Genomic DNA, 19,733 nt, shown 5'->3' with positions numbered 1-19,733 from the left:
CTGTGCACACTACCTGCTCAAACAGCACTGCTCTCTGCTCAGTACATCTGGTTTTCTTCACTTTAAATGTGGCCAGTTACCTATGAGTTTGCAATTCACCAGAAAGTAATGGGGGCAGTCAGTGTCCTCACCTCAGTAACGCATTTTGGGGAAAACACAGCCAAGAAATGGGTATTAAACAAATATTAGTTTCTGTAAAAGGAAGAAGCTGATACGGTCACTTGTATGAAATTACATAAAGTCCTTTCCAGGATGTTTTGTCTTCCTAGCATAATTCTTCAAAATGTTCAAGGCTTATTTGACTATTCCAAACCATCTTTCTTTCTTTGTATTCAGACAGAATTTCAGAGAAATTCAGGGGTTATACAAATATTCAGGAGCAGAAGATACTCTTGATTACCATTGTGCCAGATACTGCAGGAAGCCAGAATGAGAAATTTAGGAAAGCCATTTAAATGAGAATTGCTCTAATTCAATAACAGATTCATTGGCTTTCTAATTAGATTCGATCACTTGGGTATTTTTCTATCACAGCTGCATAAGTATCTTATAAATACCTACCATGTGGCACAGGCACTTCAAAAGCATCATAGACACTGTAGCATATACCTGCAGAGAAAGTTAAAGAAAAATAAATATCTTAATTTTTCCATGTCCTTGTAAATAATTCCCAGCTCTGAGATGTCATTTTATTTAGTTTTACAACTTTCAAAACCACTGTAAAATAACATCTGTAATAAATACTCAAAAAATAACTTGGATGGCATTTTACTATTACAGCTTACAGTAATATCTGAGTAACGTCATACAAATTGTATTATAAATAGCTTCACCAGCACCAAAACACAGAAATATTACATTTTACATAACCCATTTAAGCACACAGAATTTTGACTACAAAGGATTTTTTTCCTACTCTTCTTATAGAGCTGATTTGGTATGTTCTGACTTGTAAAATGACTCAATTACACAGTCCCAACATAAGGCAACATGGAAAATATGTGAAAACCAATGTGGGAGCAAGTGAGAATTACAAAATTGTACTGGCTATTCACAGAACCTCTACTGCTCAGTCTATTTAGGATTTCTAGCCTTATTTCATTCTGATTACAAGCAAGGTCTGCCAACTCAGGTCTTAGACTGGGATTCAGAAACTGGTTTCATGTGACCTTGGACAGTTTTTCTGCCTCAGTTCTCCATTCACAGCAGGGTAGTAATAATGTTTCCTTATATCTCCAAAGACTGTAAGCCCTCAGAAGCTCCCTGCCACTATTTTTTCTAAAGTAATTGGTACTGGGGGGCTAAGATCAGAGCTGAGCTCAGTAAACATGCAATCTTCAACACAAGACACAAGGATAAAAACTGCTCTGATATTTAAGAGGTAGGCAAACGATGCCCTTTGCACTACTGGAGAAAGTACAAGGGACTTGTCCAATGACACAGTGTGCCTTGCTGACACAGCTGCTGAGTCACAGGCTTGAACTGTAATACGCGGAATTCCTCCAGGAACACATGATCTAACAGAAAGGTAGTGGCGCTGTTAACTCATTCAAGCCTTCATCCAAAGCCACAGCAGTCAGGGGAAAACGTCTTCGTTAACTTCAGTGGGCACTGAAGTTAATTTTCGCTTAAACGGTATTACCCAGAGGAAAAACTAATAAAGGAAAACCAGATTGCTTGGCACCTAAGATGAAATTCAGGTATCCTGTGTGTTTGGTTTTACTCAGCAGTTTTCAGCACAAGTTAAATATATCCTACCGCAAAGCATGTGCACAAATTTCATGACAAGGAAGCATCATCAAAATTGCTAAGTTAAAACTGGGAAATGTATCAGCTACATCTTCTGCATGACAGAATTGAAAAAGCAGCTAGTAATAAGCTGAACGAGATATGTATGTAGCCTGAGCATCTGATAGATTGGGGCTGGCTACAGGGGTTAGTTAGAACATCTGGAAAAGCAGCTGTATCTTTCTCTTGTGGTACACTTACCACTGCACTGCACTTGAGAGCTTCACCATCATAGTCACTACCGTCTGCTGCCTAACTAATATCAAGTCATTCACAGTATCTAGGCCTTATACGCTTTCATTTCATCACAGCACCAAAGCTCATTTTTAGAAAATGACTAATTTCTTTGTTTTGACCCTGTAAGTAATGATTTAGAACATGATGCTGTGTCTCTCCTTACACATTACACATAGATGACATGAATTAGGCTTCTGGGGTTCTTGGGTTTCTCAAATCATCCCACTTTTGTGTGTTGTCACAATGAAATAGTGTGATTATGGTACAGGAGAGAGAAGGCCCTCTTTGGGGATACATGAGGGAAAAGACAGATCCTGTAAATACGGAAAGTGTACACCAGAGTAAAGATTAATATTACCTCACTAGATGTCCTAGCTTTGCCCTAGTGCAGGGGATTGTCACTGGAGTTCTCTAAATATTCTGAAGTTCTTCCTATTCCGGATCTTTACTTCCAGTTTTACTTTGCGCAACAAAACCGTGTTACGTGTGCGGTATTAGCTGAGGACATTTATGCCTCCCTCTCTCTCCCTTGGTTCAGTTGTACAGACGTCATATATCTCTACAGGGCTCCAAAGGCAGCAGGAAGGTCACACTACCCACCACAAAGCAGTCATCTAGAGCAGCTCTGTGGTGGAGGCTGCCAACATGACTGGCATCCTAGGCATGCTCGTTAGGAGTCTCAGTGGAGAAACCAAAAGCTAAGTAGACCGCGCAGACTGGCCTGCAAGGTACTCTGAGGCACTTTGCTGGGATGGCATAAAGGAGAAAAAAAAGCAAGAAATCTGTCTTGTTCTAAGCAATGAGTGGAGATGTCTTCTGAGCTGCCAGCTGAAACTATTTTGGAAACACTAACTCTGCAATGTACTTTCTTCTAATGTCACAAGGGTTTCCTTACTGACAGCACTTGCAATGTTTTACTGATTTATCTTTGTGTTTTATAGCTAACTGTGAAGATGGTTTATGGCAGCTGGCAAGACACTCAGTCACATCCTTGCCACTTTTATTACCCTTAGTGACCGGATGGACTACGGAATCCACATTTCTAGGCTCTGCAGGGTTCTGTTGCCGCACTGATACCTGTTGTTCACAATGCCTGTTCACGTCGCCGCTTCAGACCCACAACTCTTGCTGTCAGGAGAAACACAACCCCAGTGAGCACTTCTGCAACAAAGGAGACCCAGACTAGTGCCAGTGACCAGCCAAACCTGATGTCGACTTCTACCAGGAGATCCTTACTCCTCAGGAGGCAGACAGCCTCTTCGAAGGCAGCAGCTGAATATGCAATATAGACAGTGATCCCAGCGAGCGTAACAAGAGCTGGGAAAGAAAAACATATTCAGCTAGTTGGCATCCACTGTAGAAATGAAAAATAATTAATTTGACATCTCTTAGGACTTCTTTGCCACTCTTTCCTATCTACCCAGGCCAGATTGCCAGTTAGCCTCTGTTCGCCTTTGAAATCTAGTTGAGACTGTTACTGGGGGAAGGGTGAGAGGGAAGTAAAGGGAGGGTGACTTCTGTCCATTGAGTTTAACATGTTCTCACTGTTAAATACTGAATCAAAATGTATAACAGCAAGCCTCCCATAATAAAAATCTAGTCATGTCTTTTACAGATAACTAATGCACGCACATCTCTGTTTTCAATACTGTATTCTAATGCATCCTGATTTCTCACTGCTGTGCACCACGTACAGTTGTCTTCCTCCATGCAAGAAAACCCACTGAGACAGAGATTTTTGCATTTCAGGTCAGTGACCTGAATTTAGGCTGGATTCTAATTTTGAGTATTGCAAGTTTTGAGTGTCGAACGTAAATGTGCTGGTCTTTACTGTCACCTCCCACCACATGCTGTGGAGTCATGACTATTCATTGCGTCCAAAAACCTGAGCCAAAGACATCCTTGGAGCAGACTAAAAATAAATTAATAAAGGCACTCAAGCAAGAAGCCAGATGTTTTCAGAATGAAAGGACTGTACAGAAGGTAGCAAACTTAAGGAATGGCACACCTAGCACGAGTACATGCTACAATTTGGGCCTGGCATCTATACATATAGATATAGATATATATATATACACACACATATATCTAGACATACACTAAATGATGACTTTACTGGATCAGTGGCAGGAAAGATACAATAGAAAGGCCCTGGATTAAAAGACTGTAGCCCAGGGAAAGTAGATACTGGAACACCTGTAGGACAAGATAGTGTCTTATCTGATTCTGAGGGAGAAAAATTTTGGTGTGGCTTTCTGTTAAATCACAGTGTAAGTCTAGATGAGTCTGCATTTTTCCCAGAAAGAAGACAAGTTTGAGTAAAGACAAACCATGGCAGAAGTGCATTGTGTTATCCAACAGTCAAAATTCATACTCATGTGCCTGATTTTAACCATGCTACGATGCTTCTACCTTTTTCTCATTCTTTGCGGGTGGGGAGGGGGAGGGAGGGAATCACTTCTCTATACCTTATGTCAGCAGAAATGGAAATGACTGATTTTTAGACATTTTCAACAAGGTACACTGAGTTCTGTGATCCCTCTTAAATGTGGCTGCATTTCAAAAAAAAATGGGGAAGTATGTAGGCTGTCCTGGGATGTGGAACATATCAGTTCTGGTATCTTCAAAAACTCAGGTTTCTGGAATTGCATCATGAAATATTTCTTCCTGCTGAGGCAGCACTATCAATACCGAACTTTGGGAACTGGAATATCCTGTAAAACTGCGCATGCCTGTGACATGCCCCAAGCCTCAGCACAGCTGAAACAGCTGAACGCCACCGCCTGAGTGGGAGGAGGGTCTGGTCTCACACCAAAGGCCACCCTGCAGTCTGCTCATGCTGTCCTGGGAAACAGCACTCGTTGCATCTGCAGAACATATGCAAGCATCCCTCTCCTAACACTGCCTTTGTGTTCCCTTTCCCTCTTTGCAACCCCAAGTGTCTCAAAAAAGGCACAGTGCTCCACTCCTCAGCAGGATAATCATGCTTTGCACTTCATGGCTTTTCATCTTTCACTTGCTGTTTGGAGTAGTTTTCAAAAAGCCTAAGCCTTTTTAGTGAGTACAGCTTTCTGATGTCCTAAGGAAATAGAAGTTACTCTTTTTTTTTCCCAGAAGAAAAGCATAGTGGGGGATGGTTGGACTTTGTAAGAGCATTTCAGACTAAAAAGGTCAGCCAAGACTTTGAGACAGCAGCATTAGCTTCCAACAATCTCTTCTCATTCTCTTCTTAGAAACAGGACTGTACGATCAGGTGATGGGGGCCAACACTGAGGATCCCCTTTTCTGTTGGTGAAAATTTCTATTTCAAGTTGCGTTGTGAAACAGTACTGAAAATCTATTTGGAGAAGTAAATGGAGATGGATTTAAACCCAGTTTTCCTACTTTCACAGAATGTTTTTAGTTTTAATTCATAAATTACTTTCTAAAACACAGAGGTTTTGGTTACAGCAAAAATAATAAGCAAAATGTAAAAGAATGTTACTAGCTTCAAAATGAAATGTTACACTCCAACAAAAATAACTCTTTGGGGTTTCCCTTTGAGACGCATAGTTTGGGGACACCACTCTACTTCAAAACTAGCAGTGAAGCTAACCAAGGAATGCCTAGCAAGACCCTTTTCAGGAACATGCAAATGCCTTTGAAAAAACCTCAGTGTTCTTAGGAGTTGTGAGATCTGTGCAAGGCTATCGAACCCTATGCTTCACTAATGGCAAAGTCACTTCTCCATTACTCCAGTACCCTGTCTATAAAGAATTTGGGCACTGTGCTGAGAAGGTATTTAATATTTTGTGTTAATGGGCACAGCAAACACATTGTGTTCAAAGTGTGGCTCACTCCTCAAGGACGCATGGTTGTGTGTGATTATCTGCCTTTCCTGACTCTAAGTGGCAGCTTTCTATTCCAGAAACCTATCAGGAGCTGAGCAGACACCAAGTCAATGAACACCAGCGTTATTGTGAAAGCAAACTCTTGCTTAGCTTTTTTCCCCTGCAAGACAAAGTGATGTTTCCCAGATTAATATTTTATTGTTTAAAATGGTTAAGGTAGGAGTTTGATATAGTACCTCCAAAAAGAAAATGCAGTCCTGTCATTATAAGCAGTAGGTGGGCCCTGGCAAGAATACTGATGAATCCAGTCATTCCTCCAAAAATCATCAACATCAGGCTGAGGGGCATCAGGATGACAAATGTTCCATGCATGTCTGAAGAAAAATTAAGAAAGTTAGTATTTGAATATTTTATGATGGTGTCATTGGAAGTACTAACAATTACTGAGTGCAGAGCCCCCAACCAGAATCAAAGCCTTATTCTGTGCTGCACAAACAAGGAGCTGGACTATCTTTTGGATTTTCAGTTTGTCGGCAGGACACATATATGGTACGGAGAAAACAGTAACACAGAGAGCAAGCCCTCCACAGGATCACAGCCTGTGTTTCAAACAGCAACCACAAATATAAAGGATATGTCTACATGGATATATTTTAACAATTAAACTGTTCTCAGACCTTAAGCCTAGCTGGATAAGAGGTGATGCATTGCATATCAGGTAGTCACTCTCAACACTAATAAAACATAGCCCTGGCTATCTGAGTCCTACAGATCACAGTGAGTGGCATTGTTCTGTTTGGGTGGTGAGATCCAGTAGATGCTTTGGTGAAACGCTTTCCTTTCTGTCACGCCTCCTCTGTTCAAATGATCTAGCAAATTGTTGATCTTTTCCTTTGCTGCAGCTGACCCATCAGCTAGAGGAAAATTTTCCCATCCATCTCTGATTCCGTGTCTGTCACTCTTTTCTACAGCAGCTTCGCTAAGGATATTAAACTATCCTGCTTGCTTCCTCCCATGCTAAATGTTTTACATTACTCTTTAATGATCCTTATAACACTTTAATAGCTGTGTAAAAAGAGGGTTGCTATGTATATTTTCATACCACGCTGTTTTTTCCATCATAAACCATCTTCATGTCATTGTTCGCTCTCATGCAATCTATCCACAACATTCTACTCAACCTTTTCTAGAACAATAACAAAAAAAAAGTAATTCCAGCTTCCAGTATCCATTTATTTCATACCAGAGTGAAGCACAGAGTTCCTGAGAAAGGAAAACTTAAAATGCATCTTCTGAAGGCCTCTGGGCTTCAGTGTCTCATTTAGTATCACAGAGGAACAACAATACACCATTAGCTGTTTCTCAAGGAAATGGAGTCAGTTCATAAATCACAGTTTGTGTGTGATCAGATGACCAATGTCACTGTAACTGCCCACTGAAGTGGAGGTACTCCACCTGCCACTGGCTAAGGATCCAGCTTATCCTCTTCATTACCATTATCAAGATAAGATACAATTGTGTATGTGTCTCTGTTCAGTTCTAGAACCTTGCAAGGTCAGGACAGCCTGCATGGGATCAAGGCAGACTCTGTTGATTTCTTTATTTGAGTGGAATGTGGTTTCAAGACATAATTATTTGGTTTGTGTAGTACATAACATGCTCACAAGGAAAATGTGGCAAAAGACAAAGTTTTGGGAGGTGACCCTCTTGTTGGACTGTATTGGGATAAACAGCACTTCTATCACCTCCAGTGCTGTAGTTCAATACTGAATACCCATTTGTCCTTCTTCTGTGAAATCTGCAACTGCCCAGGAAACTTATTCTAAAATGCTGCCATGGAAACCACTCAGGAATCTGAATTCATGCCATCTGGCATATGATATTATGCCATTCTATTCCTTGATTAGAGGGGCAGAATTAGTTTACAGAAGGACATGACTTAAAATATCTTTACTGTGTTTCTGTCTTCAATAATCATCTGTGAAAGAAGCTAAAACATTGCTTTTGCAGTCGTTTTATTGTTTTCTAGGTCGTGTTGAAATACATATTTATGCATTAGGTATATACATATAGCTGTCTTCATTCTGATTAAATTAATCTAGTATTGAAAAAAAAAAACCTAAGCATTTTGCACAAGAAGAGGTATGTGCACTTTCCTGTAAAACAGAATGCAGTTGCCCACATCTGCTTGTCAACGCTTGAGTTCCCTGTCAGTCCAACATGAAAGATCCAATAGTTTAATATTGAAAATACTGAAACAAACTGATGAACATTTAAAAAACACTCCATTATTTTGTAGCAAGAAATAATTGTTTGTTCTGAGTTAGTGAAGTTTTACATCAGCTAGCCAAAGCTGCTTGACTAGAGGTCTGACCAAACCTCTGTATAAATGACATCTGCAGTGTGTGTCCAGCTCTGTGAATCTGGCAGGCATTTCTAAATTGCCACCCAACACAGTTGTTGATGAGTTGTTTGTAACGGAAATTCATGAAATGAACTAGAAAATTGAATGGTGTCACAAGTAACCAACTGCAAATCTAGCAGGTTTGTTAACTATCTCCCGTTAACATCCTGGAGCTTAATTGTTTCAGATTAACTTTGGATTTGTTTGTACAGTTTATAATAGCAAATAGTCTCTAGAAATGAGTAATAGTCACCTCATCAGAAACACTGCAAACGGCTCAGAAGAGCTGAACTAAGGACCTGTTCATCTTCCCCAGCAGTAACTAAACAGCCAGCTAGAAACACAAAAGCCTCTGGCTGAAACAGAATGCTGGCAGTAGCTAAAACCAGTGGGGCTGCTCTGGAAAGACGTGGCAAAGCCAGGAAGAAACAGAGGCTGAGAAAGCCTGACCTGCTTGCAAGGAAGGAAGCAAGGAAGAAAACAACTTAAAGAAACAATGAGCAACAGAAAAGAACAGCTGTCTGTGGCTAAATGCGAGACTCTGGGCCTGAACTGCAGGGACACGAAGGCCTGGATACCCTCTGGTTCAGTAAAGATGATGGTGGATGAGAGCTCACGGGGTTAGGGTACCCTAGGATAACAGCTAAGCTCTGGGCTTTGTGTTACATGTTTTGGCTTTGAACTCTTCTCATGCAACAAGTCTCTGAGCTAATCAGGAAGGCAAAGTGCAGACAGTAGAAATAAAACAATGCCAGACTTGGTACAGGGTACTGACGAAAACCCTCAATACTGGGAATGGGGGAATGGGTAGCATAAAGATAAGCAATGCACTGTGGTTCACATTCTATTGCTACGACACCAAGGCATTTGAAAATGAGAACATTCATCAGAAGCTGTCACTTATTAGGTCTCAGCTGCAGCAATGCTAAAGTTATCTCAGATTTCTGTGTATATTTCTTGTAATATCCACTGTAAGTACCGAAGCAAATGTTCACTGGAGCCTCTTTGAAGGACCACTGACTGCACTGCTGCTCCAAAACAAAGCAGCTCCATTTCAGTGTACACCTACTATACCAATTAAGTTAGAATTTCTGCGTACATCATTTGGATCTTATTTCACTTGGCCTCTGAACTGGCTCTTGCCAGGTATTCCAGCCCAAGCTGTTTCTTCTGATAATGTAAAGCCAAAAGGAAAAATTGTGAAGAATTGTAAATCCCCCAGGAAAAATGTAATGGTAGCCAAAGAACAAGGCATTCTGGGATGAGGAGTGGGAGTATAAACATGTAACTCAGTAAAAATGAAGCAGGCCCGTAAATATTTGGGAGAAATGTGAAAGCAGCTGGTTAGTGACGGTTACAGGGTCCGCATGCTGCAAGGAAATCCAGTCTAGTTTAACTGCACTATTAAACTAATTTTGTTGAGGAAGCAACCAGGGCAGCTGTTACGTTGTAACAACTGAAGTATCAGTAACTGCCCTGCCGCACAGATTGTTTCCCTGCTGAAGCACCAACTTGTCTGCGGCCTCGTGGTTCCAGCTACACTGGTGGCTAAACATAAAGAAAAATGAAAATACTCTGGGAAGAATAATTTAAGCAGTTGTGCATGGGCAGCTGCGTGCTATAACAAGAAAAACATTTTCTTCCAGGTATATATAAATGGACACCACATCCGTTAACTGATCATCTCTGGATGGCTCAGGAAGAGAGGAGAGCACTAAAACGTGACTTGCAACAGGAAATCAATACTGGCCATGACGTTCATGTCACTAACAAAAAATCAGGATCGTCAGAGGCTTAATCGTACCTTGTGGGCACCCAGTGCAGCCGGTTTGTGTGTCAGGGCCAAACGAGGCAGCCATTAAGAAATAACCATAGTTCCTCTCACGTTATTTTTCATGACACTAGCTCCAGCTCTGCGATGTCGATGGCACCCCATACCAGTTTGGGGTGCAAAGCTAAGATGCAAGAGAAATTATCTGTTTTGTAATTTTGCAACTATTTAAATCTTTGGACCAAAATGGCCTCTTACATTGTGGCCAAATACCACCTTACAGATGTTGCTTTGATGTGCCAAAAAAAAAAAAAAAAGCTGCTTTGTGGGAATCTGGTTTTAAACTACTGGGGGAGGGGGGAGGGAGTCACACAAAAACATAAAAAAATATCCCCATTTTAACAGATTTCACCATGCTTTGAAAAAACCTTAGCCACAGCTTTCCAGGATCAGCAAATCATAAAGCATTTAGTTCAGAACAGACGGCAGGTGGAAGTAGATGGTAGAAGGAATAGACAGTAGATGGAAGTAATTCTTGTGTTCCCAAGCAGGGGTCACTATCCAGCCGTAACAGAGACACACAGGAACGGGTCACTTCGGTTTCCAAAACGTCCAGCTCGTAGGAGAGTTTTGACAGGCTACATCACAATCCAGCAAACACATTACTTTCTTCTTTTGACAGCTCATCTGTCCTGCAAGTACTTGAACCAAGTCCAGAGTACAAACTGATTTTGATCAGAAATATTTACAAAATTGTTCATTTTCCAGGGATTACACTGGATTACACTGGATTACAGGGATTACACTGGATTACACTGTCTTTAGCTAAATCTATACTGGTATTTACTAATTATTAACAATAGAGACTTTGGTAAATGAAAATTACTTATATTACAAAAGCACTCAAGAGTAACCTTTTCCCAATGTAACTTGTTGGGGGCAGCGTTTGGTGTTTGTTTCTTTTTAACTAAATTATTTTACAAAGCTGCAGTTCTTGAGGGAAGTTTTTCTGTAGATTAAATACTGCCTTTCCTTCTAGCACCAAATTCCCCCTCTCTGTATGTGACCCTCAACATCTTAGATGTGACTTTGAACGTTATGTTTCTTCTACTGAAGAATGGCAAAGCTGCTCAGAACTCCTGATGCAGCTTCCTTTGAAGTCAGAGTGACTCAGTCAGAGGGACACCCTTCTTTTACCATTTTGTGAGAGATGGATTCAGCTCATCATGAAAAAAGCTGCTCTTTCTGCTTGTCTCCCATAGCAGGCGTAGGAGAACGCATGGCAAGACACGATGCCTGGCGTGTCTCTGCTGACACATTTCAGGTTTCAAAGGTGACTTTCGGAGGACTGTCTTTAATCCTAGCGGTCACCAAGAGACCCTAATAACTGTCTCAATTGTGAAAAGCGACACTTTCACCCTGTAAGGGACAGAGTAAAATGTATATCTCCAGTAAAAAGAAGCATTTTTTAAATGCAGAAATTTCAGAAAAGCTAGTAGTACATGGTAGAGTGGAATCTTTCTTTAGACAGTGGCTGATGTTTTAAACAAGCCTATACCCAGGCCATAACGTAATCTGTAGTAGGAAAATATTTTATACATTGTGGGTTTGAGGGAGAGAGAGGGTATAGGCCAAGTGTTCAGCTGCAGGGAGTGGTAAGAAAAGAAATGGAAGCTTAACGTATGGAAGAAGGCATGCTTACACCTAATCCATTGGAGAAATTACTGAAGAGTACTCCCATGATGTGAAAATACATCACACTCTCAGACTTAACAAGACCTAGGTCGACTGCCTGAGTAGTATTGCTTGTAGCATTGTGGCATTCCTCATGAGTTACTTAAGCGCCTGCATTAGGAGACAGCCCCTCTAAATCTTTTTGGGAATAATGGGCAAGAAACACATCTGATGTTGCCAGAGCTCCTGAAATTCAGTCTGCCAATCAAACAGTGAGAAATATGGGTGCACAGTTAGACAGAATGAGATTAATTCCATGTGAATGTGCCTCACACAGACACCTGCACAGGCACACACAGAGAAAAAAAAAATCTTTGTTTCGAAGTAACTGATTAAAGCTGTGCAGTTTGCTTGTTTGTCCCATCTAGCAACACATAGAGAAATTACTGTAACTACACTGGAATCCACGATCCCAGAACTGTCCTCTAAAATTCTAGTTAAAATGTGTTGTCAATGAAGATGAAGGTTTGCCCTGGTCTGCCTAAATATGATTCAGTGACCACAGTCAGAAAATATTCAAGAAAGAAGTGTAAGGCTGAAGTAGGAGGTAGTATCTCAGTACTTAACAAACCTAGAGGTCGCTTAGAAATATCTGTGTTTCCTAGAAGTGAGAAGTACTGACATGGCACTTCCTGTGTTCAGCTGCTATTGCTGTGGGTCTGCAGCTTCACCACAGTGAAACTGCATTGAAATTGAACATCTAAAATATCAAAAAGTTCACTCTGTAGGACATTCTAATCAAACCTAGTAGGTTCTTTCAACGAAAGTATCTTTGATTTCTTATCTCATCATTTTTAGGCAGACTACGCTTGCTGATAATAAAATCTGCAAGTGTCTTTGCAGACCTGAAGTCTTTGTCCAGGAACCTAAAAACAGTACTTGATATGAGAGTAGGAGATAAAAAAAATTCTCTGAGGCTCTGAAGAGTCTGTAAACATAGTTATGAATCCAACTTTTACTCATATTCACTACTTTCTCACACTTTGTGAGTACCTAAGAGCTGTCCTTTGTTTCCAAGCCAACATCATTTTTACAACAAAAAGAGCCCTGTATAGACTCTGCTTTAGTTTTTGCAGAATTCAGATTTCAGTGAAGAGCTGTAATCAAAAATCTACTCACCTAAGAAAAATTACAGATGTATCTTTTGCAAACACGAACACAACTTCTGAAATGCTAATAATCGTATCCTGAAATTTTGACTGTCCCCAGCATAATAGTTGAGGTGCCCACACTTAAAACTTGATCAGTCTTCTTAGGTTCAATTAGCTTTGAACCCTCCAAGGCTTAAGTGATCCAGCAGACAATCATTTTCACTGAACTTCACAGTTTTCAGCAACATCAAGCAGCTAAGGCCCTCTGTCTCAAGCACGGAAGATTAAAGAAATGGCACCTTTTAATTTGAAAGCACAGGGAGACAATTTGTGCTGTTAGCCTTGAACCTGTCAATGTGTATGGCTGTTTCAGCAGCCCACTGTGATCTAACTCCTACTTTCCAGTTACTGCTGCAACACAGCATCAGGACCTCACAAGCTTACTCTGCCGTGTTTTCTGCACTTCTAGCTGTATCATGAGATGCTGCTCCAAGAGCCCCTCTGAAGGATTGCTTAGGGAAAAGGCTGGTTTCGAAGGAAAGAGTGCCATTGTAAGACACAGAACAAATACTCTGCTTGCGAGGGGAAAACAGACAGAGTCGGAGACAAGAGGTAAGTAAATAAAAAAAAAAAATAAAAAAAGCAAGCCCATATACAAGTATACAGGAACAAAGCATTGTGCAGAATATGATGCAAAGAAGTTAAATCGTCTTTTAGGAAAAGCATAAAAGTATCTAAAAATGTTTAGTTTGGACCTTCTGAACACATTCTGGCATTGACAAATGAATCTAGAGAAAAAGAAGTAAATACCAACAAACACAGTGAGCAACTTACAGTAACCTTTTTGAACACGATGTTCTTCAAAGACTTTGAACGCTGCTTTTAGTCATTGATTTATTTTCTTAAATTCATGCATGCTTAAGGGTTTTTTTTGGTGCGAGGAATCCCACTGAAAGGGTAGATAAGTAGCTGTCTTAAAGATTAGTTTAAAAGCCTGCTTGAGCATTTTCAGCGATTAAACTCTTCTGAGGGGATTTTGAACAATTTCAACAATTGTGTACCTTCCTGAGCCACTCCAGGCAGAAAAACCTTGCTCCTGCGGAAGAAATTAGCTGAACTTGACCACAAATAGATGGTTATCTCAACAGTAGTCCCTTGCAGAAACCACACACAGTGACAGATCTTGTACAGAAGCAGAGTCAAAACACTGTCTCAAAGCGCTCCCCCTCTGAGTCAGAAATGGGACCTTGCAAGCGGCCAGGGAGTGCGGGAGGGGTGGATGGGAGGACAGGAACAATATAAAAGTTACTCACACAAAAGCTGTCTGTGGGAATCAGTGATGTTTGCATTCTCGTGCCAGAAGGGGTTTATCAAAGGGTAACACTCGCCCCTCACTGATAGAGAAGAGAAAAAACAATGAGAAAAAATGACGCTATAATATCTACTTGCGACTTATCATCTTTTTGTGTGTGTGTGTGTGTGTGTGTGTGTGTGCGCACATAGAATTTATATAATATTATCTGCTTTAAAAAGAGTCATTCCCAGGTGGTGAAGGAAAGGAAGGGGTGTTCAGCACCCAGCATTGGACAACTTCTGCTCCCATGGGGCCTGACCACGGAAGTCAAGAGGGAAACATCTGCTCATTCCAGCGGGTCTCTGGGTGTGGCAAAGGGGAGAATTCCTTTAATTCCTTTAACCTGCTCCTTCCCCCCTGCCCCGCTGGCACTAACACCCTTCCTTGCCCATGATGAACATTACTCACTCCTTCTTTTTAACGGTGGAATCCAAACCAAAAGTCATATGCCCAGCGTACAAATCAAACTCGGTGGGGAAAACCCCAAGGCATCCACACAGGGTTCATGGATCTTTCCTTAAAATCCAGAACGGTGAAACACCAAGCGAGATCAAATGCTGTACAGTTACTGGGCGCACCCGGTGAGTCTTCGGCCAGTTACCTTCAGTTACTATGGGACTAAGTTAATTTTATTTATATTTCTATTATTTATAGATACAACTAACAATATTTCTATTGATGCCATTTATGTTAATATTATTTATGTATATAGGCTACAAATCATTTAATACTATTTATATTTATATCCTTACTTAACGTACAACAAATAATATTTATATTGATGCCATTTATGTTATTATTTATGTATATAGGCTACATATTGTTGAATACTATTATTTATATCCTTATTTAACATACAGCTAACAATATTTCTATTCCTGCCATTTATGTTAATATTATTTATGTGTATAGGCTATATATTGGTTAATACTATTTATATTTCTATCCTTATTTATATTTCTTTCCGTATTTATGATTTTAAGGGCTTTAACACAGACCTTTGGCCCGTTAATTCTCCCCGAGGTGAACGAAAAGCCGCCTCTTCCCTGCTAAACGGTCAACGTCTATTAAATTCGTTTGGGATTCGAAGGCACCGCCAAGCCGGGTGACGGCAGCAGCAGGCTCGCTGTCCCCGCCGCCCAAGCCAGCCGGCCGGGCTCCCGGGCAGCGCTGCCGGCTCCCGGGCCGCTCCCCTCGGCCGCCTCGGCCGCCCCGCCCGCTCCCGCCCCGCCGCCACCACTCACCGCGGCAGGTCCGCCACAGGCCCGAGTGGGAGCTGAGGGCGCCCGTGCCGTTGCGGGACGCCTCCAGCCTGGAGGCATCGATGATGTACCAGAAGTCCGTCGCGACGGCCACCGCGAGGAGGACAAAGCTCGACGCCCCCGCCGCGGCCGCGCAGAGGCAGAGGACGCCCCGGCTCCCCCTCATGCCCCCGCCTCGGCGGGGCCCGACGGCCGCGCTCGCCGCGCCGGCCCCGCCCCGCCCGGCTCCAGCCGCTCCGCGCCCCGCTCGCCTTCCCGCCCTGCCCGCCAGCCCCGGCCGCCGCCTCAGGGCGGGCGGCGTGGAGCCTCTCGGGGAGGGGGGGGGCTCGCCTCTGGAGGGCGAAAGCTCCCTCGGTGCAAGCCCCGCTGTCCCTGAGGCAGCGCGAGGCGAGGTCTGGGGAGCAGTGGCCGCGCTGGCGTTCGTGCAGCCTTTCTGCTGTTTTTCTTTCTTTCTCTTCGCAGGAGACGTCCCCTCGTCCTTTGCCTCCCAGGTGCCGAGCTGAGGACGACGGGCCCGACCTCACCCGGAGGCGGTGTGAGGGCGGGCGGCGGGCCGGGGGCTGCCGCCTGACGCGGGATGGCCGCGCCCCGCTGAGGTGGTTCTGCTGTCAGCGCGGTGCAGTTCGCTGTCGCTGATGGAGGGAAGGACGCCAGCACCGCACCCTCCGCCGGAAACCCCGTCGGGACAGTTGTGTAGCTCCCAAGGGCACGCGTGTTCGTGTGGGAGCCCCTAAGCCACGCTTCGCCCAGCCTCCTGCCGCTCTTCAGCCCACTGAAATCCATCGGAGAAGAAGGTGAACTGCAGTAACGTGACCTTTTCTTTTTATTTAAATCTGCAGAACGTTTACGGTGTAGTTTTACTGCGGCGTATCACTGTCAGAAAGATACAGTGCAGGCAGGGTCAATAGGGCAGCTTGTTTCCTCACCTGTAATTCACTTCAGGCCTTCCAGGGAGTTGCTGAGTAACTACTAGTCATTAAAAAAATCATTCTCATTAATTTTCCTGTGTGGGCGTGGGGCAGAATGTGTGACATCATTACCTGACCATGGCAGTGAGCTATCGCGAACCAGCAGGGTTTCAGCAGTAGGATCAGTTAAAAGGAAAACATTCCTTGAGAGAGAGAGTTTATTTAAACACGGTGATCATCAGCGCTACAGACCACATTTTGCTCTGCAGAAGTACTGAGAGGTGTATATTGCAGGCTTTATGATAGTCTTCCCATTCAGGAGTGCACTGTGAAGCAGCTATAGGATTACTTTGAGCTTTTGCCATCTCTTTCTTAGGTCTCCAGGTTGTATTTGTAATATGTGGAAGTGCCTGTGTAGTTCTACAAACTAAGCAGCTGCTACCTTGTTGTAATTGGGAGGGTGGGGTGATAAAAGCTATATGAGGTTTATGAAGCGAGGTGAAATGGTTTTTTTGACTAACGGATGCACTAAGAAAAAATGAATGAGCTTTGGAGCACAGGAGTCTTCACTGGGGCCCCAAGTTTGGCTGTTTTCTCCAACTATGTTTGCAGAGTTACGTGAAAGTTTTACTTAGCCCCACAAACACCATGTATTGAGCAGATGTTTTATCAGCTCTCTTCTCATAAATCTAAACCAGAGGCGTTTGTACATCTAAACTATCATGCCCCTGCAATGATCAGCCAGTGTCATCTCCCAGTTAAAATCAAAGGAAAGCAAAGGGTGTAATAGTGCAGGAACATTGAACCCAGTTGGGTCCAAGCTGTTATCAGGTGTTGTACTAAACACTTACTAGTGATGATACATGTCCTGGGGAGTTCTTGTCCTAATCTTGGGGCCCAGAAAGTTCTGGACACATGCTTAACTTTAGAAACATTATTAAATCACTTTGTTTAGCCATCAAGGTATATGGAGGTCCTTGTAGAATCTGTCTAGATTCGCTTTACAGTAGACAAAAGTTCGAGCCTGCTAACCCCTGACTCTTTTGTGATGAGACTGGGATGACAGAAAATCTTATGCTGAGAATAAATCAACTCTACATGGAGATTTAATTTCCACGTCAGCATCATGTATTTAGCCATTCATTCTCATGCTGAGGAAACACTGATTCCTACAAAGTCAGAAAACTAAAAAAGTAGAGTTCATCAAAACATCTGCACGTGTGCATTAGGACTGGTTCATAATGAAAGCAAAAAGCAAGTAGTACAGAACAGCTTCTCCAGAGATTTAATTTCCAGTTTACTGAGGTCTCTAAAAAGAAGACAGGACTCTGAAAGTTAAACTAGGATTTTCAGCATAAAATATTCAAAATTTTATTCCAGTCTTATCTTTGCAGAGAAGGAGTAACTCACTTTGCATACACAGACTATGTGTCGGTTAGATCTGGTAACGGCAGTCTGCTGCTCAGAATATCAGAGATAATTTAGAAAATGCTCCCGAACTTGCAATCAATCATTAGTCCATAGAGTGCAATGCAGCAAAATCAGCAGTCTTCCAGCTTGAGCGGGGCAGAGCTTGCACAGGCAGCTGTTACCCTGTCCTTACTGCTTGCAAGATTACCCAGGTGCTGAAGGGTTTGGAGGGCATTGCACTCTGGAAATCACCAGTGTGGCTTCCCAGCAGTCTTGCTGGGCAAAAGACATCTATAGTGCAGTTCCTTCTGTGTTGTTCTGAACCTGTGCTGTACTGGTGCAGCAGAGGCCTCAGCCCCATTAGGTTTAATGATCAAGAGCTAAGTCCAAATGAGATCCTTGAGGTAAAGTTGCTCTGGGGAAGTACTAATTGTGCTAATACTGGAAAGTGAGTGAAAGCCAGAGAAAGTGATTTGGCACTTTGTGGTCAATCATTCTAAATGGTTCACTGAATATCAGCTCTTAAAGTAGGAAACAGCATGTCATTAATCCTATTGCAAACATGCCTGCTATCAGCAAAATGTCCACCTTCTGTCTGGGCTTAGCTTCTGTCTGGATTTTAAAAAGCAATTCCTGTTTGTCTTTTCAAACTGTGTAAACTATCCATGTAAGTTCGGTAAGCACGTATACTTTTTAAGATGTTCATCAAAACCTTTCTTTCTAAAAAGACTCTTACAAAATTCCTCAATTTTCCCCAATGATTATTTTATTATTTTCATTTCCCCTGCACTGTTTGTATTTGTGAAAGAGGTGATTGAATTACTAAATTATGTCTAAACTGAGGAAGGGAGAGATTCCCACAATGTTTACCCATAAGACTGCAGGAAAGTAAAAGCCAGTCAGCATCAATGTGCACTGTAATTAATCGCTGCCACAGAACCAAGTGCTATCAACACACCTGATGCCATTCACAGTCTTTTCTGGGGAAATACCACTTTTTTTTTCTCCTGTTCTTTTTTTTTTTCATTGACTGAATAATTAAATAGAAAACCAGTTTACAACTCAGCATTCCAGTAAAGCTAATTGGATTCTGAATTTTTTTGTTATTTTAAGCTATTGAAACATTACAATTACTTCCCTTGTGGTTCAAAAGAGAAAAGCAGAATGGCAATGTGCAGTAGTACAATTTTAATATTTGCTGCCCTTTGCAATTACTAGCTTTTAGCTGGTTGATCTGAGGCTTGACCATTACTTCTCATATGTAATCTTTTCATCATGCGGTCGTACATTTTCTGAACAGCCACAACCTGCAGTCAGTTTAAAGAAGGACTGACCAGTCACAGTTTATCTCTGATGAGAGAATAGAGGGCATAGATCAACAATATCCTGACTCTTCCTCAGTATTAGCTGATCTGGCAAAGAAACCCGTGGAGTGTAGATACGTCATATTGAATTAAAAGGGGAATTACAGGAGGGGCATGCCTGAAGTACCCAGCACAGATTATCACAGCCAGCTGTGTTTTTTTCAAGTCTTGTTGTAAATTGTTTTTGATAGAGAACAAGTTGTTGACCTTACAGTAGGAGGGATAACTCCTTTTGAGCCAGCTGGCTAGATTGAATTCTGTGATCTTACCGCAACAAATTCTAGCAATAGACAGCTCTCAGGAATTTGCTGCCAAAGCCCTCTTGTGTGCAGTACAGAAACTGCATCTCCGGAGCTGGATTGTCCCTAAAAAACTCATTAAGTTACCACCCTCGTTATGATGTCTGCAGCCACACTGGCTCCTTTAAGACCTTCCATTTCTCATATAATGTACCCTTGTGTTTGGAATATCCTGCGCAGCACAGTGAAACACTTTGCTTTTTAGCTGCCCCTCCATTAATACTCAGTCTGCGTACCAGTGAGCGTCTCTTGTTGCAGAGTGGTAAGATTTTGTGACAAAT

At 42.2% G+C, this 19,733-nt stretch overlaps 1 protein-coding gene across 2 annotated transcripts; it reads right to left on the bottom strand.

Moving 5' to 3' along the window:
- Window positions 1–566: 566 nt before the first annotated feature.
- On the bottom strand, window positions 567–15,637 carry TMEM114 (transmembrane protein 114). 2 transcript variants are annotated; one of them, XM_075436453.1, is made up of 5 exons: window positions 15,454–15,637; window positions 14,169–14,249; window positions 6,092–6,229; window positions 3,103–3,342; window positions 567–609 (listed from the first exon to the last, which is right to left on the bottom strand). In XM_075436453.1, the coding sequence occupies exons 1-4, from the start codon at window positions 15,635–15,637 to the stop codon at window positions 3,110–3,112; spliced, it is 636 nt and encodes a 211-aa protein (XP_075292568.1). In that variant the 3' UTR covers window positions 567–609; window positions 3,103–3,109. The 2 variants fall into 2 exon arrangements, with proteins under 2 accessions (XP_075292568.1, XP_075292567.1); XM_075436452.1 differs by lacking the exon at window positions 567–609 and having other exon boundaries at window positions 677–3,342.
- Between the last annotated feature and the right edge of the window lie 4,096 nt (window positions 15,638–19,733).

Source organism: Opisthocomus hoazin, chromosome 15, assembly GCF_030867145.1.
Source record: "Opisthocomus hoazin isolate bOpiHoa1 chromosome 15, bOpiHoa1.hap1, whole genome shotgun sequence".
In the NCBI taxonomy this organism is placed as follows: Eukaryota; Metazoa; Chordata; class Aves; order Opisthocomiformes; family Opisthocomidae; genus Opisthocomus; species Opisthocomus hoazin.
Note: the sequence above shows the minus strand (reverse complement) of the source record. Positions and strands in the feature narration are given on the sequence as shown.

Bases quoted from the DNA above. Each gene is read 5' to 3' on its own strand.
- TMEM114 (XM_075436453.1), bottom strand. From the start codon at position 15,637: ATGAGGGGGAGCCGGGGCGTCCTCTGCCTCTGCGCGGCCGCGGCGGGG. The intron at 6,230-14,168 runs GTGAGTAACTTT...ATTTTTCTTCAG, and splicing joins TTCCCACAGACAGCTTTTGT to ACATGCATGGAACATTTGTC. The intron at 3,343-6,091 runs GTACTATATCAA...TTTCTTTCCCAG, and splicing joins ACTGCATTTTCTTTTTGGAG to CTCTTGTTACGCTCGCTGGG.